This window comes from Rhinolophus hipposideros, assembly GCF_964194185.1.
Source record: "Rhinolophus hipposideros genome assembly, chromosome: 16".
NCBI lineage: Eukaryota > Metazoa > Chordata > Mammalia > Chiroptera > Rhinolophidae > Rhinolophus > Rhinolophus hipposideros.
Window position 1 is genome coordinate 19,432,239 of NC_138062.1, and position 21,955 is coordinate 19,454,193.

General features: G+C 38.5%; 1 protein-coding gene across 3 annotated transcripts in view; it reads right to left on the reverse strand.

Annotated features, from left to right (window-relative positions):
• The window catches only part of SLC10A7 (solute carrier family 10 member 7), a 222,926-nt gene that overhangs the window by 27,068 nt on the left and 173,903 nt on the right, over window positions 1–21,955 (reverse strand). For 2 of the 3 annotated variants that reach the window (XM_081075669.1, XM_081075670.1), the window contains 3 exons: window positions 18,823–18,906; window positions 10,077–10,242; window positions 8,726–8,777 (listed from right to left, as the gene is read on the reverse strand). In XM_081075669.1, coding sequence (XP_080931795.1) covers window positions 8,726–8,777; window positions 10,077–10,242; window positions 18,823–18,906 — 302 coding nt within the window. Of the gene's footprint in view, window positions 1–2,607; window positions 2,729–8,725; window positions 8,778–10,076; window positions 10,243–18,822; window positions 18,907–21,955 lie in introns of those variants that run through there. The other variant, XM_081075671.1, reaches the window with a different exon arrangement.

Here is a 21,955-nt window from a genome sequence, read left to right on the forward strand (position 1 = left end):
TTTTAGAGAATCCTTTCTGAGTCATTTACCCATGAAAAGGAGACAGATTTAAAAATCTGTCTGTGTGGTGGAGATCTCCTAAGGTCACGTATGTAGTCAGCCTGTGGTGCAGGACTTTGTGAAAATCATGCAGCAAGTAACTCAGTTAGCAAAGTGGCTAGGCTGTCTCTTGATATTGGAAGAGTTAATGTATCTCCAAAACTGCTCTCTCGAGGAGCAACATATCGTTTTGGCAGCAAACACACCCTTTTGAGAAATACATGGTATGAACAAAGATTTAAAATCCTATGTTTTAATAAAAATAATAAATCACCTTTCTTTGAGCAGTTACAGTGTATCAGGTACTCATTTAAGGTCTCTGCAGTAAAGACAGGTGAGACAATAGCCCTGTTTATAGGCAACAAAACAGAGGCACAAAGAAGTGGCCAAACTTACCCAGGGTCCCATGGCTAACAAGTGACAGAGCCAGGATTTAAATCAAGTTTGGCCTCCTGTGTCTATGCTCTAAAACTATGCTACTATTCTACTATTGTTATATAGTATGTTAAGCATAAGAAAAGAAAATCTCACTTAATCAAAGCCCATTCATTATATGTTAGGGGGATTGGTACAGGTGAATATCATATTCAGATTTCTATTTTCATATAAAGATTTAGAGAACCAGGAAAAAGGTTAGAAATGTAATTATTATTGTGTCTTTGTTATGTTAGAAAGGATTCCTTCCTGCAGAATCAGGGTTTGAAGACATAGTGCGTCTCTTCACTCTTTGCCCTGAACTCAGACAAGAGAGCCAGCAAATGGAAAAGTGTGCTGGAAACTGCCGGCACCCACATAGCTGCAGATGTCACAATCTATCCGAGTTTTAAGGATCTCTAACTAAACAGGTCCCATTTCCCTTTGTAACCTCAACCTCATATGTAACTTTTGTTGGGAGAAAATGTGCATAGGGACCTATCTTCCCTAAATAGGTCCCCACATCCTGTTTTCTTTGTCATAATCTCGCTTGAGACGGGAAGGGCCATCTTCTCCTCTTCCTCCCCATTTCTTGTACATATGTTAAGAAAATATTTCATTGTCCTTGGTCTTCTCTCCTCTGGAAAGTCACATATGCTCACGCTTCCCAAACAGTCTTATCTCCAGCTCGTTGATAGCTTTCCAAACCGTATTTTTGGTGTCCCACCTCAGTTGAGGATTCTGTATGTGGATACGTATCACTTGAGTATTATAAGATTGCCTTAATGTTCCTACATTTTGTTCTCATATTTTTATTGTGATACCACTCTTATTTTTTAAACATTGTACTACACGGCTGATAAATTCCTAGATCCCTTTGTTCCTCACGTAGGCTCAATGTGAAAGGAGCTACGTAAGGCTCTATAAATGCATGGGAGAAGGGGATACAGATATATATTCTACAAAAGAAAAAGAGATCCAGAATGAGGAGGAGAGGGGGAGTGAGGGAGCGGGGAGAGGGGGAAGAGGGAGAGAAAAAGAGGGAGGGAGGGAGGGAGGGAGGGAGGGAGGGAGGGGGAGAGAGAGAGAGAGAGAGAGAGAGAGAGAGAGAGAGAGAGAAGGCAGATTTGGCATTGAAAAGGAGGATTATCTCAACCTTGGCAGGGGAGTGGGTATGATGATGGAGCGCGTAGAGAACCTTCTTGAAGGAACTAACAATTGATCTGGGCTTCAAAGAACAGGCTTAGACATGTACAGATGTGTATTTTAGGTAAGGAATAGCGAAACTGAAGTATGGGAGTGCGGGAGCAGCTGGCAAAGGACAGATTCCTCAGGCTGACTTGTGTGCAGGGACATTAGCTTGTGACAAGGAGTGTGGCCTGGATAAGATGGGATAAGGAGTTTGAAGAGGAATAATCACACAGCATGGTCTAAGATTGAAGATGATGAGGCTAGGCAGGAAGCAGAGAGTGAAAAGGGCCTGAAGAGTCATGGTGAAGGCAGGAGATAGTGGCAAGAGATGTGAAGACAGAATTAGAACTTGTCGTCTGGTGATTTCTATGAAATATTCTCCCAACAGCGTAAGAGCACAGGCTTTTGGGGCAAATGCACCAGCATTTAAACCCAGACCATCCTTTTGTTAGTATATAAAACAGGTATAACATTGCCTGACTCTTAAGGGTCATTGTGAGGATAAATGCCAATGTCCGTTAAGAATCTGGCAACTTGGAAGTGTTTAATACACGCTGGTTGATATTTTTATTGTTATTGTTGCTTTGTGAGAGGAAGAGGAATTAAGAGAAATTAAAGCATATACGACTGAGAGGAGCAGTAAAGCATTAATGGAAATAGGGAATGGAAGAAGTCCAGTGAGGTCTGGGAGGCGGGGCCTGGGAGCTGATGTGTAAGTGTACTGAATTGGTAGTCATGAGAGGGGACATGTTTTCAAGGAATCTGATGAAGAGAATAAAAGGGTCACGGGAGATGCGAACATGATTACATAGAAAGAGCGAAGATGCAGCCGCTAGAAACAACTGATGAAGCCAGCTCCTCAAATGGGCCTGAGAGGACAAGAGTGAGAGCATTAGCCTGAGACAGGGTGTCTCCCATAGTCTGTGAGTGGGAAACAAAAGACGAGGTGAGTGAAAAATACGGAGAGTTTTCAGGTAGAGAATGGGAAAGTGGAGGCAATTTACATCAGAGACTTTACTTTCTTATGAAGTGTGAGGCACTTCACTCATCCACAGAGTTCGAAGCAATACTGAGGCCGGGGAACCTGAGAAATTACAAAGACACAAAGTGGGCAAGTTGGGGAATATGATATTCACAGTGAGTAAATCACTTTTACAGGAATGAATCCTCCCCGGTGATTGTGGAACAGGCAGCCTAACCAACTGGCCAAGTTTCGGGCTGTCCTCCAGCAATGCCTGTGGTGTTCGTAACACCACCAAGGCCTTTGTTTTGGTCTTTTGCTGCCCTTGTTATAACCAATTGTTGCTGCATCTGGATCTGTGCAGTTTGGTTTTCTTCCAAGAGCATCTGGCAATCCATTTCTCCTTTGGTGAACTTTGTTCTGCTTGATATTTGTTCTTTTCCAGATTATAGCACATTTCCAGTGTGTCAAAACCTCTCTGGCCAAGAGGGCTCACATTTAACCCGGCGCTGGCGGCCACTGGTTAGAGCAGCACTTAGTGTGGTTAAAGAGGATATTCGCAAGTCACACTTGACTGTCCTGTTTCAGGTAAGGAGACAAGCTAGGCCCATACTGGGAGGTTTCTGGCCTGATCTGAGTTGAAACACAGCTGTACAGTTCTACTGACACAAAGCCTGTCAATCAGGAGGGAGGATCCGTAAACAACAATGGAATGTTTAAGGTTAAGAATAATATTCTCCCTAAGCAGAGCTGACTTATACTTTTCAAAGTAGCAGACTGCTTCACATCATGGATCTTGGGGAAAAGCAACAGAGCCGACCCTCACTTAACCTTCCATTCATGATGAGGAAGATGATGACGGTGACGTATAACCACAGCCATAAACATTGAGCGCTTTTCTAAGCACGTTGCTTCCAGTAGCTCTTCCTTCTCAGGATAGCCTTATAAGGTAGGGAGTATCATTGCCTTGCTTTTTGCACAAAGGGAATTGAAGCACAAAGGGGTTAAACAACTTCCCTAAAGTCACAGACCTAGTAAGTAGGCTGCCCCCAGTTTTGGAGGTAAGTTTTCCTTCGAGAAGGAAATTATAAAAAACGAAACAAACAAACAAAAAAACAAAGACAAAAACAAAAAAACACCACAAAATTTAATGGATGAGAGCAGCTATCTTGTTAAGTAACCCTCCCTCAGCCAGACGCTGTCAAGGGACTGCTTACTGGTGGGAAGTCATGACAATACACAGGAAACGAAGAGCGCTGCACATTGTATTTGAACAGTCATGACCATAATTATTTTCAGGGATTAGCATCTCTATTGTGTTTGTTCACATTTTTAAAAGGAATCACATTACTATTTATTTTCTAATTCTACCTTATCTCTTTTTAATATTGATTTGCTTTTTATCCTGTTTTTATAATTCTTTTGATCACTTTGGCTTCCCTTGAGATGTTTATTTCCTTTTGTTCCCAACTGGTCTTTTTATTCTCTCTTATGAAGCTTTCAATCAGCATTTTCAACATAATATTTACTTTGCCTTCCCTTGCAGTGCCCACAAAGGAAAACATGTCAGAAAGTTTTATGAGCAGAATCACGGAATGTGGAGCAGAGAAGGTCCTCTGAGAGAGTTCCGTCTAAGCCCACTGTTTTTAGGAGAGGAAACTTCCATGTGAAGTACTTTTCTTTGTTAACCTCTGTTCCTGTGTTTTGTCTTTACTTATTTTAGGAGATGACCTCGTCTGTCATTAGCTGAGTGGCATTAATCAAGTTACTCAGAGCTCTGTGGCTTAGTTGGCTCATCTCTGAAATGGTGAGAGTTTTACTATTAAGGACACTGTCTTCTTCCTTCACTCCCTCCCTTTCTTCCTCTCCCACCCTCCTTCTCTCCCAGGGCTTTGGTGAGAGGCCCACTGAGACATCTGATTGAAAATGTACTGATAAGGATTAAAAGACTTATACAAACATTTGAATATTTGTTTTCTTCCTTTTCCCTTGTTAATGGTTTCTTTTGTCACTCAAGTGACATTCTTGGTTTCTATTACTCTGTCATCAACTTACCAAACTGCCATATATATAAATATTCATATATATACTGGGGTTGCCAAAAAATGCATACAGTAGTCAACAGGTCAAACAGTAGTTCGCCATAATCAGAAGTGTCTGGGCGCTGATGGCAACTACTTTGAGCACCTCTTGTAATTGCAGAAGTCAAATGTGACTTGTATTCATCTTTTGTTATTGGTATATATTGAGTATTACAATTTTAATAGTTCTTTTCTTTCTTAAAATGTGTATACATTTTTTTTGGCACCCTCTGTACTTATCTTTTGTTCACTTGTTAACTATTTACCTCCCCCAATAGACTTTAAGCTTCATGAGTACATGAGCCATAGTTGTTTACCATTACAAACCCAGAATGTGTACCCATTAAGTATGTGTTGAATGAATGAGTGTATATACATTTATTAAATTTATTTGGGTGACACTGGTTAGTAAAGTTACATAGGTTTCAAGTGTACAATTCTATAATATATCATCTATATATCACATCCTGTGTTTACCACCCAGAATCAATTCTTCCATCACCATGTATTTGACCCCCTTTTCCTTCTTCTACCTCCTCCTCTCCTCCCCTTTACCTAACTCTGGGCTCCCAACTACTGTCCTTTTTATAAGCCTTTATAACATTTTTTTTTTTAACATTGACAGCTTTCCAAAGTTTCAGAAAGCATAGGTCAACATGACTATTGGTTTGATGAATCAACTTTCATTTTCTAGCAACTGTGACACAGACATGTCAAAAAGAATGTATTATAAAACTAGAAATTATAATTCCCTCTCTTCCATAATTAATTCTTGAAATAATATAAACTATTTTGATATAATAAATATTCTACAATAGCTAACATTTATTGAACACTTACTATATGCTAGGTATTATGCTGAGGGCTTTAAACATTGTTATTTAATTCTCCAAATGACCCTATGAGATAGATACCACTACTATCTCCATTTTATAAATGATGAAACAGACAAAAATTACCAAGTTATTAAGCAGGATTGAAACTCAAGTCCGTCTGACAGCAAAATTGGAATTTATAACCTGAAGACTTTTCTATAGACAGAGAAATGAGAACACAAAACGATAACTCTCCATTTTAATGTATTTTAAATACTCAGAGTAGAAGAGGTTCACATGCCAGACACTAGAATGGTAACATATCCGGTCAGTAAATCTAAGGCATGTTAACCAGGTAAACAGAGTGTTGAAGGAAAGTTGAATTTTCTAGGCTGAGTCTCTCCTGGTTTATGCTAAACTTCCATCATCAGAGGTCAGTGGTGTACTGTACAAAAAAAAAAAAGACTGATTTCTATGCTGAGATTGTTGTCTTGATATTTGGGTTGGTTTTTAGATTTACTGAATTGGTAAGAAAAAGATGAGAAAAAAAAAATCCACACGTCAATTTCACTGATTTTTAAGTAGGAAGGAACAAAAAGTAGGAAAATAAAATAAAACTCAATAGTATATATAAACCAATGGGTCTCAGTTCCAGGTCTTGTTTTCTTTGATTAATTTGTTTGTGCCTCTGTGTGAACTTGGAGAATCCAGTTAAACATTCTCTCCACATTCTCAAACTAAAACCAGTATCATGAGTTTTAACAGTAACTGGAGTAGTTTTGTGCAATGAAAAGCATGGATCAATGCTTTGAAAACGTCAAATGCAAATGAATTTCAACTCTAGGCATACTACTTCCATGAGATGTTGGGTAAGTTCCCAACCTACTGGAATTTGATTTTAGGCAAGTTACTAAACTACTCTAAATGAGGGTCCTCACCTGCAAAATAGAAACAAAAATGCATGGTATCATAGCCTATGCTATCAGACTTACACGGAATAATGGGCACCATTCCTAGCTCAGTGCCTGGCACAAAACAGGGATCAATAACTGCTGGTATTTTTCATTCTTCCAATAAAATCCTCAGGTGCTATAGGGTCTCCCAGCATGAAAAAAAAAAAAAAGTGAAAACCATCTTCTAAATTTCGTACAATAAAAAAAAAAAATCCCTAAATTTTAATGAAATATTTTGGGGCTACACAACACTTACCCAAGAGTGTGATTATAGCCACTCCATATTCTGTTGTTTATCAAAGACACATGCACATGTGACATTGGGCCAAGTTTAAAATGCAACAGAACTTCAGTGGAGGTAGAATATGGCAACAGAAGGGTCTGGAAACCACAAGGCCTAAGTCCAGTCTACTCTAGGCTGAACATTTTCAATTTTAATTCACCTAGTTGTGATACTACCGCCTCTCTTTTAGCAATCCCTGTAGGGGATTCTGAGCTTTTCAAGAAATGTTCTTGCAGGATATCTGCATCCCACCTAGTCTGATGGGACAGGATGAGCGGGTCTGATGATCAGTACTGCCACAAAGACCAGCAAACAGCCAGTGAAACGCAAACGTCTTTCCTAAGGTGACATAACAAACCATTTACAAAAGGAAGTAAAAAATAGTACCTACTCTCAGACTTACCCAAATAAGTCACATTTGCTCTGTGACTTAATGGCCTCAGGCTTTACTCTTACTCATAAATCATGATCACAGGCTTTGGAAAATGCTTCAAATTACACCAATCAATACGTTTTTATTGACTGTTTGCAATCAGCCTCCTGCCATACCAAGTGCTGTAAGAGCCAGCTGCCTAATGTGAGGCCTCAGCCATCTACTGCTCCGACACCATCAGGCCGCATAAACAACCAGGCCCTTACCCTCGTGCCAACACATTGCCAGACGCTATTACTAGTTTCAATTTTCCTCTACTCTTATTGTTCCACCATATCGTGTGTGTGCGTGCGCTAGTGCACCCACGTTTGCATTGTTGCTTCTTCTCCCATCAAGAACCCCCTTAGCCATTCTTTATGACTCGTGTCAAATCCAGTCTCTTCCACGAAGCCTTGCTCTGTTACTGTCATTGGAAGTGCTTCCTTCTTTGAACTGACTACAGGTTGGCTTACTGTACACTTAGTTACTGTACACTAAGAGGACACTTAGTTATCAGTGCACATATCTAGTTTGCAAACTCATCCACGATCGGAATTGTCTCGTACTTGTGGCATTCACTATGGTAAATGTCTCATGCCAAAGGCTAAAGTAATGTCCGTTGCGTGTATAGTCCTGGTGGGGGAAGTTGCTTTAGAGGTGAGCCTTTCAGGACAGAAAAGATGAACTAGGCTACGGAGTCCAATTTTGACATGAGGACAGCCTTAGCAAAGAACAGAAATGAGACAGCATGAGGTTCTCTTAAGGGACAGCAAAGATTTTACCTCAACCTGAAGCTTAGATGGCATGACTGCTAGTAGTGGTTCATGAAATTGGCCATGCCCTTAGCCCCCCAAGGTGAACTTCATTCTGCAGGCACCGGATAACTACTGAAAATCTCTAAACAAGAGCACTAGTATTAGAACTTGGGTGATTGGAAGCAGGAGGAAATGCATAAAAAGAGTTAGGCCTAGAAATGAAAATACCAGTAAGATATCCATTGTAATAGTCTAAGGAGAGAAGAGGCAACAAGAGCCTGAATTAGGGAAATAGTGTGGGAGGCACAAAAAGCATTCCAGAGGTAGGGTTAAGAGATTAAAAAAAAATAATGATGCGAAGGGTTCTAGTCTGAGTAACTCTGTGGATGGTGGTGACATTAGCAATAAGTGAAGAAGTGAGAGAGAAAGAGCAAGTGTTGGGGGGAAAGATTAATTCCATTCTGAGTATCTTGAGTCTGAGGGTTTATTAACACAGTCAGGTGACGATCTCTAAATGGTCAGTGGTAAGTTGTGCTGGAACTCAGGAAAAACATGGGAGTGGAAGGTCTAGGCTTGAAAATCATCAGCTGACAACTGACAGCTCGAGTGGAATGCAGGAGGTTGTCTAAGCACACGATGTGAGCAGATGAGACAAGGGCCAAGGACAGACCCTTTCATAACGTCCCCAACTTGAGGGTGGCAGGAGAAAGATGGGGAGACAGGAGAAAAAACGAGAACCGCATAGTAGTGGCATAGAAATTAAGTAAAGAGCATGATTCCTCATTCAGGAAACTAACAACAGGAAATACTAAATCACTTACCTTGTTGAAGAAATGAAGGTTAAAAACATAAAGCTCAGCTGGATAGAAAATACTGAAGAAAAAAAAAAGATTGAATCTAAATTAGCACTATAAAAGCAGTATCTGTAGCATATTTATTGGTATGCTTAGTTTCACCTGAAACTTATGGGGACTCAAATAGAAAAACAAATGAATACCAACCAAACACACATAAATTGCTACACTGATAACATCATTTAAATGAGTGGGACTCAACCTGTCTTACTGAAGATATCCTCAGATATAATCTGTATCTTCTCAGAGCAAATCTAAAATCCTTTGATTTATGATTTGGTTATTTAATTTGTTCAATTTGGAAAGACCTGGTTTATACTGTGAGTATTTATAGCAAATAACATAGATGAGGGAGCATATAATAAATATTTTGGAATAACTCATGTTGATTTTAATAACAGATGGTTCTTCAATATTAAAATGACCAAAAGCTGCCTTTGGTATTACAGGATAAATGAAACAAAAGATTTCTTTTTTGGTTGTTGCTGTTAACAACCAATGCTTTAATTACTTATTACATTTAAAAATATTGTTCTGAGCTGTGCCTGTAGCTTGTGAAATAGCTGAGACATGTGAAATAGCCAGGATTAAATGACTTATCAATCCAGACTGAGCTCCTCTGTGGTTGACACTGCCTCCCTACTATAGTGGGACACCCATTCACTTCCTGCCATCTCTACACTGGAGCAGAAGTCAGCACAGTTTACTTAAAGGGTCACAGAAAAAGCAGGTTAGGCTTGAACGCTGTATGGTTTCTATGGCAACTATTTAGTTCTGCTTTCTAATTGAAAGCAGCCATAGATGATATATAAACAAATTGTTGAGCCTGGCATTTTATAGTCTGCGACTTCTTACAATGCAATGATATTACTTTGGATATATTTTAATAGAAAGATGATGTGAATATTCATGTTTTAACCAATTCAGCCATTTATTATAAAATAATAATATCATATATTATAAATCCTACTTTTAATTCACAATAAAGAATAAGATTAGCTTAAAGTTACAATACAATAAATATGGCAAAAAAAGTGCTCAGTCTAATTTTGAATTTGACGTATATCCTGGCTTCTTTTACCTGGCATCGACTATCGTAAATCAGACATAGAAACACAAAGGAGAATATGTCGTACGCGCATAGCTGTTGTCTTTTGAAAGAACACATACACGTGACAAAGTCACTGAGTACATATGACCCTAAGCATTCTTTTCTAATCAAATTAACATTCAAAATGGATTCAGAGAACACAGCTTGCTCTGCTTTGCGACTGAGGAGACCGAGCGGGTAGCAAGGATATCCCATCTTCCAACTTACTGATAAACAAGACGAGAACAAGGCTGAATTTATCCAGGTCGATATTTGGGTTAGAGAACGTGTCACAGAATGTTGTGTAGATGATCATGAGCAGCACGCAGCTGCTGACAGCACCAAAAGGAGGTTTTGTTCTTTCCAGCCAGTCCTTGATGTATCTTCGGACAATCTGAAATACAGACATCAACAGGTTGCTTCTTTGCAGAGATGTGGGGAGCTGAATTGGGCATTGCAAAGTGATTGTGACAGCGGAAAGACATAAGAGTCATTTGGAAGATGACCACAGTGGATTTCAAAGCTTCCCTGCCACACCACTCTTTTTCTGGGGAATTTAACATTTGTAGGGCAACTTCCACTGGTGTCCGTAATGAGAGTGTATTTTCAACGGCATTCAAATCCATCCTTAATCATGCCAAATGCTCTATGCTAGCTGTCACTGAGACATGCCCATTAAGCCTCCCCAAAGTTTATCTCCTCTGCTCATCCTAATGGATGTGTGTAATTATCACAGTCCCCTTTGCCTCAACAGACAATTCTAAGTACAACTTTGGGAATCTTAAAAATCTGACATCTTCAAGAATTTCAAGACAGTAGATAATCGAAAGTGATCCATGGAACATATTAATATTTAAAATGCTAGCAATGCACCAGAAGTTTTTAATTAAATTATAACTCATGCTTGAAAAGCAAAAGTGCATGTGTTATGGGAGCTTAAATAATTCAAACTCTGAATATCTAGAGTTTTTGTGAATCCAAAGACAAATGCCATTTGTATGCTTTTAGAATTCCAGAATCAGCACTTAAAAATGAATAAACCTGTTCTAACTTTCCTATAAAAGGACCAATCAAATATAAACTTATATAGTAAGCCTCTCATTTAAAAAACCAAATCAGATATTTAAAATCAGGACAGTCTGAATACTGGTGATAACTTTCGTTTGGATATATACGTGACCCACTCTATTTAAAACCTTTCACTTTTGAAAGAAGGCGAACAAGCTCTATAATAAGGACTATAGTTGAGACATATTAAGTTTTGAGTCACTCATTATCCTGCATAATTGAACATGAGATTTCACAACAGGCTGAATTACCATGATCCATTAGCAATAATGAGGTCAGGGAACTTCTGACAAGTCTGATGGGATTCTGTCATCTTCTACTCTGTCACTAAAAAGGCTTAATTCGCAACAGAGCATACCTTCACAGATACTCAAGAACAAAATAAACCACTCTCAAGAGAACCTGTGAACAAATGACTGTTGGATCACATTCTCAAGGACTCAGTAAGTGAAATACCAGTGTTAACAAACTGACTCCTGACAGAAAGCTGACCCGTTGGTACAAGAAAGACACAGGTACGACACCATGAAGGTTGGATGGCATGGAATGAAGGGAAAAGAGTGGTGTGTATGTGTGTGTGTGTGTGTACTTTTTCAAAAAAGCAGATCTTGTAATTAAAGTTACAGTTGGATTTATAGAAAAAAATTATTTATGTAGAAGTGATCCCACACCACAGTAATTTATCTAGTGTTCATTTCTTTCTTTATAATTAAAATGTAGTGAAGCATAGAGAACGAAGAGCAGTCCATCACACAGTGCGATACACTGAGGAATTAAATCATAAATTTGGGATAACAGCACTCGAGGGACCCAGACGGCCCCATGTTCAGGTATGTCACTTTGGGTGTAACTGCTTATTGGAGGGCTACAGAGGGTCGTCTTTGAAAAGGTCATTTCATAACCTGTTGTGTTTGGTAGCATAAATCTGGTAGCTGCCCAAATTTAATACAATTCAACTCCTTTAGGAAGTAAAATAAATGGAAATTGCACGGAGTTATTGAAATTGATGCTGTTTTGTTTTAACATAAAATGGTGAAAAACACAAAAGTCCTCTCTCTGCAATAGGTTACGGAATGTATGATCCTAATTCCAAAGGTAAGTGTCTTCCTTTCCCACTACCACCTTCTCCCCCTCTGACAAAATAAACAAATAAATACGAGGTGTGACCAAAAGATACAGTGAATGTTTAAATTAAAAAAAAATTATTACAGCAAAAACCACATTGGCATTAATCCACCTCAAAATACTCCTCCTTGCTTTGAATACACTTATCCCCTCATTCTTGCCACTTTCTAAAGCAGTTCTGGAAGTCCTCTTTTGTGAGTGTCTTTAGTTGCACTATTGTGGCTGCCTCGAAGCCCTGAATCGATTCAAAACATTTACTTTCATGGTCATTTTGACATTGGAAAAAGCCAGAAGTCGCATGGTGCCAGATCCGATGAATAAGGTGGATGAGGACACAATGTAATGTTTTTATTTGACAGAAATTGCTGTATACCAAAAGCAACGTGTGACATGGAGCATTGTCATGATGGAGGATGATTTATGGCACACTTTAAAACACACCTTCTCTCAACCATAGCTCACACCCGACTGACTGCATGGAACAAGTTGAAACTTGTCACACACTGGTTACTAAGGTTCGATGCGCTGCTTCTCATATTGAAGATCCCTGCTGTTCTGTTGGATGGTACCAGACAGCAGCCTTTACTAAATTTTTTGATCACACCTCATATAAATGAGGTATAACTAGAAAGCCAAAGCCATTTTAAAAACCAAGACAAGCCTCTAATCATCAACTTTACAAACAGTAATTGACTTAGTTAAGCTAATAATCCCTTGCTTCATTACAAGCTACTCAGAGTCTCACATTATAGTAGGACTCTTTCAATATGGCAAGTTACAGGGGCTCCTGAGTCCTGCATCCTCCTAGCTAAAATGCATTTCTTCTAAACACATCAATACTTTAATGCTAGATATTTAATCTTGATAGAGCAAACAACTAGAAAGTTGGGAATTGGACAGACCGACAAGTGAAAGAATAACCCTAGAGGAAAACAGATTGTCTTTCCCTGTTTTTAGTCTTATAGTGATATTTATCTGTGTTTTCTAAGTAAACCATTTTATATCTTGCCAGCCTCCATAAAGATTTTCCATCTTCCTCTAAAATTAAATTCACAACTGCAGCTGCTTTTGCGCTGTGTAGCCAGAAAAGTATTAAAATGTTTCATAAAGTAATGGGTGAAGTAGTGTTGATATGCCACAAAGATGTGCTTCAGATGTAAACCCCAGGAAATCTCATCTTCTCTTAGTTCTTAGCCACTTCTCTTAGCCACTTGTACTTTTCACACCACCATTCTCCATTTGTCAAGAATCCATTTCAGTTTTTAATTCTCCAAACTTCTTTGTCGTATAGAAATGTTTAAAACCATATAGGAAACAAGACTTTGCTAGAGACAGATCAACAAAACCTGATATAGATGCCTCAGAATTCTCTCGTGGAGAAAAAATAAGTCAAGATGGGTGGAGGGAAGGCATATTGGTGAGGGGGTTAGTTGTGTCTTCCTTCAAAATCTATACCAATTTATTTGCTCTCACAGCTCAGAGAAACTTAGGCATTCAAAATTAAGTGGCAAATCCTCATTAACTTGTTTGCTTTTCCCTATGAAGAGAGAAGGAAAAAAATCTTCCACAGCTCTTTATTTTGTCTCACCTTCTACATTTTGATTTGTTTTGTTTTAAATTAAGCACCAGTAAAGGATAAAGGGAAACTTAAATATGAATCCCTGTACTTCTAATAAGCTGAATCACATATATCAATTACAGCATGATCTCCAAGTTGGAAACCTGGAAAACTAACACATCTTAGGTGAAGAATGTCAACATACAGAGATAATGAACAAATGTAATATCCATCATTTTAGTTTCCATCTTGTTGAGGGTATTTTCTTGCTTTTTCTCCCACTCTGTCTTTACATTTATAAATTGATTTTTGAGTAGGAATATCTGATAGGTATTTTTTCATGTTAAATCTGAATTTTAAAATTTATTTTACTTCAAGGTGTCTTCAGATTGTTTCTTCAATTTTTACCTGCTATTCCATTGAATCCATAAATTTTCATAAAGTGTTTTGTTTTTTCATTAATATTCCATTGAAAGGTATAGTCAGGGATATAAAATCAAATCCAATTTATATAATATTTTTCTTTAAAATATTTTGCATTAAATATTGACTAGATTCAAAATAATATAGTACACTTTGTAAAAAGTGTGAGCAACAATAATAATTGAATACAATAAGCACCCATCACTTGCTTAACTTTTCAAAAAATTTTTTCCCACTATTTCTTCATCTCATTCTCATGAGAAAGGTTGTACAGATATTATCCTGCTCAGTTCACAGTTGAAAACAGAGGCACAGAGAGCCCAAACAACTTACATAAAATGTGACAAAGCTGGAATATGACTTTTATGTCCTGAGGGGATCACGGCACAGGGGTTAACGGTACGGACTCTGGAGCCACGTGGGCCAGACTGGGAATCCTGGCTCTACCCCTTACTCTGTGCTCTTGGGGAAATTCCTTTTCTTCCCTGTCCCTCATCTCTAAAATAGATATAATAGTAGATGTAATGAGGATTAAGTAATTAAATAAATATAAAATCCTTTAGAACCAGGGCCTGTACATGGTAAGTAATGGCTATTCTTATTTCCAGGTCCCAGTCTGGTGATGTTTCTGTCGCAACACTTCTTGTCAGTATATCCCATGGCACAATTCAGGTGAAGCAATGAAAAGAGTTCATACCTAATATAATTTTATAAGTGCAAAATTTTACTAGGATTAATAGCATTAACTTCAGTTTTAGCTGGAGACTATTTAATATGAAAAGCCAATCTGTGAAATAACTCGCTAATGAGACAAGAGAATGCATGGATGATAAACGATAGACATGCTTTTTATTACTAACTTGTAGAAAAAAAGTGGGGCTTAGTGTGCTGTTTTGAAAAATAGTTTTCAAAGGTGGTAGAAATTGTGTCATTAACATTTATTTGTAAATCTTTCAAAAATGCATAAAATAAGTATTTGTCACAAGCACTTAGATTTATTAAATGGATTTATCAGAAAGGAAGAATTATTATTATGACACACATTTTCTTTCCTTCTAGAAGTGACATCAGAAGCAGTTTCCCGACTATGTATGTAAAGACTAATCTTATCCGGAGTCATAGCATCTTCAGTTGGAAAATAGTAAACTCCTTATTCTATGATGGGGCCTAGAAAATGAGGCCTAGAAGCCAGGAAGTGCCACAGACCAAACTAGACCTCAGGTCACATCACAGTCGATTATGACTTCAAACAAAAAAGAAGTATTGTATGGGGAAAACACAGAAAAATAAAATAAAATTCACTCTCAGAATTATAGATAAAAAGTTGAAGGACAAAGTTTCATCATCGCTAAAAGATTAAGGAAAATACATTCAGCCTATCCTTCCTGGTCTTTTCTTCTCCCTCTAGTTCCTACTGTTTGCTTAAAAAGTAAAGATAAAATCTCTTGTGAAAAGATGCGTACAAAAATCTACAGAAATGTTTATTTTCATAATGTGGCACCGCTGGTCACAATCGAGAAATGAGGCTACGTTGCCTGGCGTCTGTTTCCTCTGAAGTGCACCTATGAGCACTGTGAACAAGACCCTCAAAGATCCATCATCACGTGGTTTGGCCGCGTCACTCGATTACAAGTGAACACGGAGATAAACGAGCAGACAAATTCTCCGGTCTCATGGAGCTGACCTTCAAGTTAGAGGAGACAAATAAAAAGTAAAAAAAGAAGACAAATAAACAAGAAGCAGATAAAGATCCATGTTAAGCAGAGGTGTAAACTGGCTGCTGTGATAGTGACGCTTCCGGAGAAGGGAGGAAAGGTCTTTCTGAGGAGGCGAAAGGTGACAAGGTGTTCCAAGCAGAAGGAACAGCCAGTGCAAAGTTTCTCAGGCAGGATGAAGGTGGCGTGTATGAGAAAGTGCAGCAAAGTCAGGGAGGCTCGAGTGTAATGGGCAAGTGGGAGAGTGTCAGGTGAGATAAAAGGGACTTAGAGGAAAATAGAGGATAGGGTAAAATGATACTAAGGAACTACAGAGAGATTTCTCGGAAGTGCTGAACAGCATTTTAAATTTGGGCTCATGAATTTAAAACAAGATGTGGACAACTATGCGTTTTTCTTTAGCAAGCTGGAGATCTAGGGAAATGGCTGCTGGGGGCTCCGTGAGGGTAAATTCAAAGTTTTCTTTAGCCAGTCTTTTTATATAGCTCACACACTACTAGCAATTCTGCTCTTAAATATACTTATAATAGTTTCTGCTTCCAGGAAGCTCACAGATAAATTATAAGCCCTCCTGATAAATATGAATCAAGACCATGGAGTTTAGTCTAGGCCAGGGGAGTCAGAGCAGGCTGACTGCACATCAGAAGGGCATCCCTGTACTGAATCAGAAGGAATGAGGCAGAGTTTGCTGGCAGAAAAGATGGAAGAGTAAGACGGAAGGCGTGGAGGAGCACAGGGGCATGGGCAGGGAGGGGGGCGTGCGTACAGCACGGCAGAGGAGAAGCCTATGTGAGGGTATGGTAGGAGGTGACACTGCAGAAGCAGCTTGGGGCCCATTGGTGAGGGGCTTTGAGGGCCACACAGGGATGGGCAACAGGGAGCCACGAAGGAAGTGCTTAAGGAGAGGAATAACATAAGCTGATTTGATTTTACTACCCTGGAGGCAGTAAAGACTGAGAAGAGACTCATAATGCGAAGAGCCGGTTGGGAGGTGCAATAATTTAGACAAGGGACGATGAGGGTGTGGCATCCTTGCTGGCAGTGTGAATGGGGTAACAGCAGATGCCAGATCTGAAAGATTTCTGAGGCAGAAATGGTGGCATTTACTGACCGCCTGGATGTCAGGGAGCAAGGACTCAGGAGAGGGTGGAGGCAAGGTGGTTTCAAGAGGCGGAGATGAGGATGTGATAATTCCTATCCTAGAACATGAGAGGGGGGCCAGTAGATGTAAATATATAGACTTCCTCTTTGAAAAAAATTACAGTACTTTGGTACTTAGAGTACTTTTTAAAAACACTACTTTTTGAATACCTTTACTACTTTATAATTTACTGTAACACTTTACTACTGGGCATGCAAAGGACAAGCGATGTAACAATTCATTATTCTCTTTGGATAAATATTAATTATGTAAATTATATATCCCTGTACATTAAAAAAACAAAAACGACTGACTGACTGAGACAAAGATCTTTTTTTGTCCATAGGTTTTAAGCCAAACACTTATTATTAATAGAGTTCTTTCCAAGATCCACTAAAGAAGAATGAATGAGCCCTAGTTAGTATACAAAATTATTTTCAGAATCAAGAAAACCAGTATGGGTTTAAATGAATACTATCCACAGCTTAAATGGTATAGAGCTGAGAAGGGCAGGTGTGAGTCATTATGTCTCTATAAGACACAGCATTTCCCTTATTGATGATGGAACTCTCACTCATTCACTCCCTCACTCATTCATTCAACACATACTTAATGGGTGCACATTCTGGGTAAACAAACAACTATGGCTCTTGTATTCATGAAGCATAAAGTCTAATGGGAGAGGCAAATAGTTAACAAGTAAACGAAAGAGAAGTACAGAGGGTGTCAAAAAAGGTATATACATTTTAAGAAAAGAGAAAACTATTATAATTGTAATACTCAATATATACCGAAAACAAAAGATGAATACAAGTCACGTTTGACTTCTGCAATTACAAGAGGGGCTCAAAGTGGTTACCATCAGCGTTCAGACACTTCTGATTATGGCGAACTACTGCTTGAGCATCGTTGACCAAAGTGTCCACTTATATACATTTTTGACACCCCTGGTATTTACATAAAATTTTTGTAGTTAATATTTCAACGAGTTGCCTTCTGTTTAATTTTTGTAGGGAATTTGATAATGAGGTGATTACAGAACTTATGGAGCACTTACCTGTGTCAGGTTCTATGATGACAAAAACTTTATACCCACCTATATTTCATTTAATCTTCATGAAAACCCTTTCGGATGGGTATTATGGTTATACGATTTAATAAATTATGAACCTGGAGCTAAGGAGATCAAATGATTTGCCAAAGGTCACATGGCAAGTAAAAGGTAGAACCAAGTCTTCAGTCTAGTTGCTCTTAAATACACACCTATCATCCTCTTATCCTCACACACTTAATCATCCTTGTACATGGTGGCCTACCATTGAGTAGTACATTAAATTTTATGAGTAAGAAAACAACCTTGTATTAAAATGTATATACTTATAATTAAATTATATGCTTATTATTACCTTGTTATAAGAAGTTAAAATATAAGAATTTATTCCATTAGTCCAATTCAATAAGAATGATAAAGGAAACTAAATTTTCTAAGATCGGATTTAAGCGCTAATCAGATGAAATGTTTATCAATTACCTGATCACAAATACAACCGCTGGTGGAGGAGTCTATGAAGAAGCTGGCCAGACAGATGCCTGTTCCCAGCAATGGTCAGAAATGCTGAGACCTTATCGGAAATCGCCGAATAAGGTAATGGCTTGCTAAATGTTTTTAAGCTAGCTACATATCTACGAAGAAGGGATGATAAATTAAAAAAAAAAAATCAAGATACTTTGTAGGTGTCCCCTATATATAGCTATCTGTAAAGCATATTGTTATTAACTAAAAAAATAAAAAAATGAGACTATCGTGATTGATAAAACCGGTGCTTTAAAGTCTTACATTTTCATTTAATGGTCTCTTCCTCTATGTCTTTTCTCAATTGTCCTGACATTTCCCAATAATTCACAATTTGATCTATAAAGAGCAGATAGAACTGAAGACCTTACCTGTCCAATGATGAGAGGAACCACAACAGTCATAAAAAGCTGAGAAAAAATAGATGTAAAAGGCACAGAAGAGGATGAGCCAAGCTGTAAAACAAAAATATAAGGGGAGTTAGGGTTACTTTGCATCAGTTATCAAATATTGCTGTTCATTAAATCATGCAATAAATTAATTCTCTCATATACACCCAAAATTTGGTAGCTATATACAAAGAGCAAGTATAGTTACTTTTAATGGACTGTTAAGTAGTTTAATATATAATTTGTATTGGGGGACTAAGATTGGGGAAAAATGATAACTATTGTTTTGCAATTAACTTTAATTGCTTATTATTAAATTCATTTCCGAGGAGTAAAGTGATTCTGTGTTCATACTGTCTATAATCGTATGGTACAGTATTTCACTTATAATCGTCATTTAGGTGATTTCCACTTCACCTGTCTGCAGATATCTAAGACAAACAAGTATGTTTCATTATTTTCTTATCAAGATATTTTTATTTATGCAGACGAAATGCTTTCTAACTGTACTAGTCCTTCAAAACAAAGTCAACAACTCCCATATTCTTTAAATTTTCTTCCTACAGAAAGTCTAGCAAATGGGAAATGCTGGAACATGACTTATTTTTCCACCTAAAATTTCAATTTACCTCTCTTGAATTTGTATGTCTTAAAGCTGTTCCTAATTCCTATTTTTTCTCCTTCTTCATTTTTGGGTTCTTTCTCTGCCAATGATAGCAATCTGAGCTTCATAAGGCTTCTCTTGCCAGCAGCACACAACAGTGTTTATGGACCCAGTTGCGCACTCACATTAGCCTTAACCACCAAGAAGTGCTATCTTCCTATTAACTTTAATGTTTTTCACACCTCTCTGGACAAACACTAGCCTGTTCCATAGACGTTTATCTCTTCTATGAGTCCCTTTTGCAACCAGGTTCTCCAAAACAATCAATAGTGATCTCTCTGACCCTGGGGACTTACTTTCACCCTTCCCCAGCAGACCAAACCTCAATTTTCATATTTACCTAAAGTTTACTTAAACTTGGAAATACCCTTTGGAAAGCAAGTTTTGTGAAAAACATTGAGATAGTAATGCCGGAAGGCATAGGATGTTAAATAAAATAAATCAAATATGTAGATAAATAAAGTCAACAGCTCAGGATGAAACGATGTGGGACCAGTGTTTTCATTGATTTCTGCATCAACTGGTTTACCAAACATCTTCTCCTACCACCTGGAGTACTTTATGAAATTCTGTCCCCGATCCTCAGCCGCAATCTACATGCACTCAAAATGCCAAGAATATATGTCTTGCCCATCAGAGGCCTGCATTCATTTAATACTACCTGCACCACTGACCACTGGCTGGCAGTTTAACCCATAAAAATGGTAGCCTCTAGCCCTTCCCTTTGCAATCGAGATAAACTAAAGAAATGAAGAGAGTAAAGCAGGAAAAGTGAAAACTCATGAAGAACAGATAGGATTCCTGGTGTGTTAAATGCTACATGGCTGTTAGATGTTTCTTTTTATGCAAAGCCAAAGTAGTAAGAAGTAATAATTTCAGCCTATTTTAGAGCAACTATATCCTTCAGGCACAAGGTAGTTAACTAATACGTTCTCTCTACAAATATTAATTGCAAGGATGCTCCGGGAGCAAGGATTGAAATAAAGAAAAAACATATTTTCCAGCCAATTGAAGCACTCACTGGATGAACAGAAAAATAAACTTTAACGAACAAAGTTTTCAAGTTCAAAACCGTCCAGCTCGATGCTCTACCCATGTTTGGAGAGAAGCAGTAGGATACAGGGTGTAACCATCAGGTTAAAGGTGGCAATTCTTGTCTGGAACTGCATGAATGATCTAACATAGCCCTGTTCCTCTTTCTAACTCAACTTTATTATTTAATGTGGCATTAAGATATTGTAGTGAAGAACCATCACAAGCTATCGTCCCTCCAAGGTAAGCCCAGGGCATAACCTAGTAACTGGCACAGAGCATGTGTTTGCCGGTGAATGAACCCGTGCAGAATGAACCAATGAAGTAATCTGTAAACATGAGGTGCTAAAAAGTGACAAACTCTTATTCAAAATCATATCCCTTTCTTCCCTAAAGTTAAAAAAACACAAAAGTATATTTAAGAGCCTCCTATTATCATGTGGTATTATAAAATCACTTGGTATTATCTTTTTTCTCTGCTTGTTCATCATTAGTAACACAGCTAGTTCTAATGTGCACCTAGAAACAAAGGGCATCTAGTCATGACAGAAACCGTGTGCAAAAAGGAGGGGTGTGTGTGTGTGTGTGTGTGTGTGTGTGTGTGTGTGTGTGTAAAGAGCACAGCGAGGTGGCCTCTGCATGTTCTCTGCCCTCACCTCTCTGCCCCCCACTTGTCCTTAGCGCTTTAATGCTGCTGCAACGGGAAGACCTAAAGTTGACAGAATCTTATCCCTGGAAGACTTGTAGTCCTACACTCTCTTTTTAAAGATGTGAAAACTGAGGTCCAGAAAGAAGTGCCTTGTAATTAACCTCTCTACTATCTGCATTATGATGTGAAATTGGCTAGCTTCTAAAACACCTATAGCCAAAGCTGCTTTGTGATCCTAGTTCTCCTACGCTGGGAAGGCCGGTTGGTTTAACCAGAAAGAATCTCTACAGAGCAGTAAACTCAGATCAAACGGATAGAAAAGTAAAAATGTGACTTCATTTATTAATTTAATTTTGGGGGTTATTTTCAATCCCAAGTCTATCTAAAGGACCAAATTTGGAGATAAGTAAAGAAAAACCTATTTCAACGTTGGTGTTGAAGAATATTGTGTATTTTACTAATAATTTCCATTCATTGTATGCATGTTCAACGTTTGGAAGCCTCATGTTCCTAGAAGACAGTGGACAGGGCTATGGGGTGGGGGGAGGCGGGGGTCGTCCATGATCTCCAAGGTTCCTTTGTCCTCTGAAACACCTATTATCTTTGATCCACTAGATTAGGGACACTGGTTAGAGCAGCCCTACTCCCAGGCTTTGTCAGATCAGGGGCCAGAACAGGCTAGCCAGGGATGTAATTAACTGGGAACACAAAGCCAGACTAGGTTCAGCAGGGATGGGGTTGGGGGAGAGGGGAGAGAATCCCGCAGGATC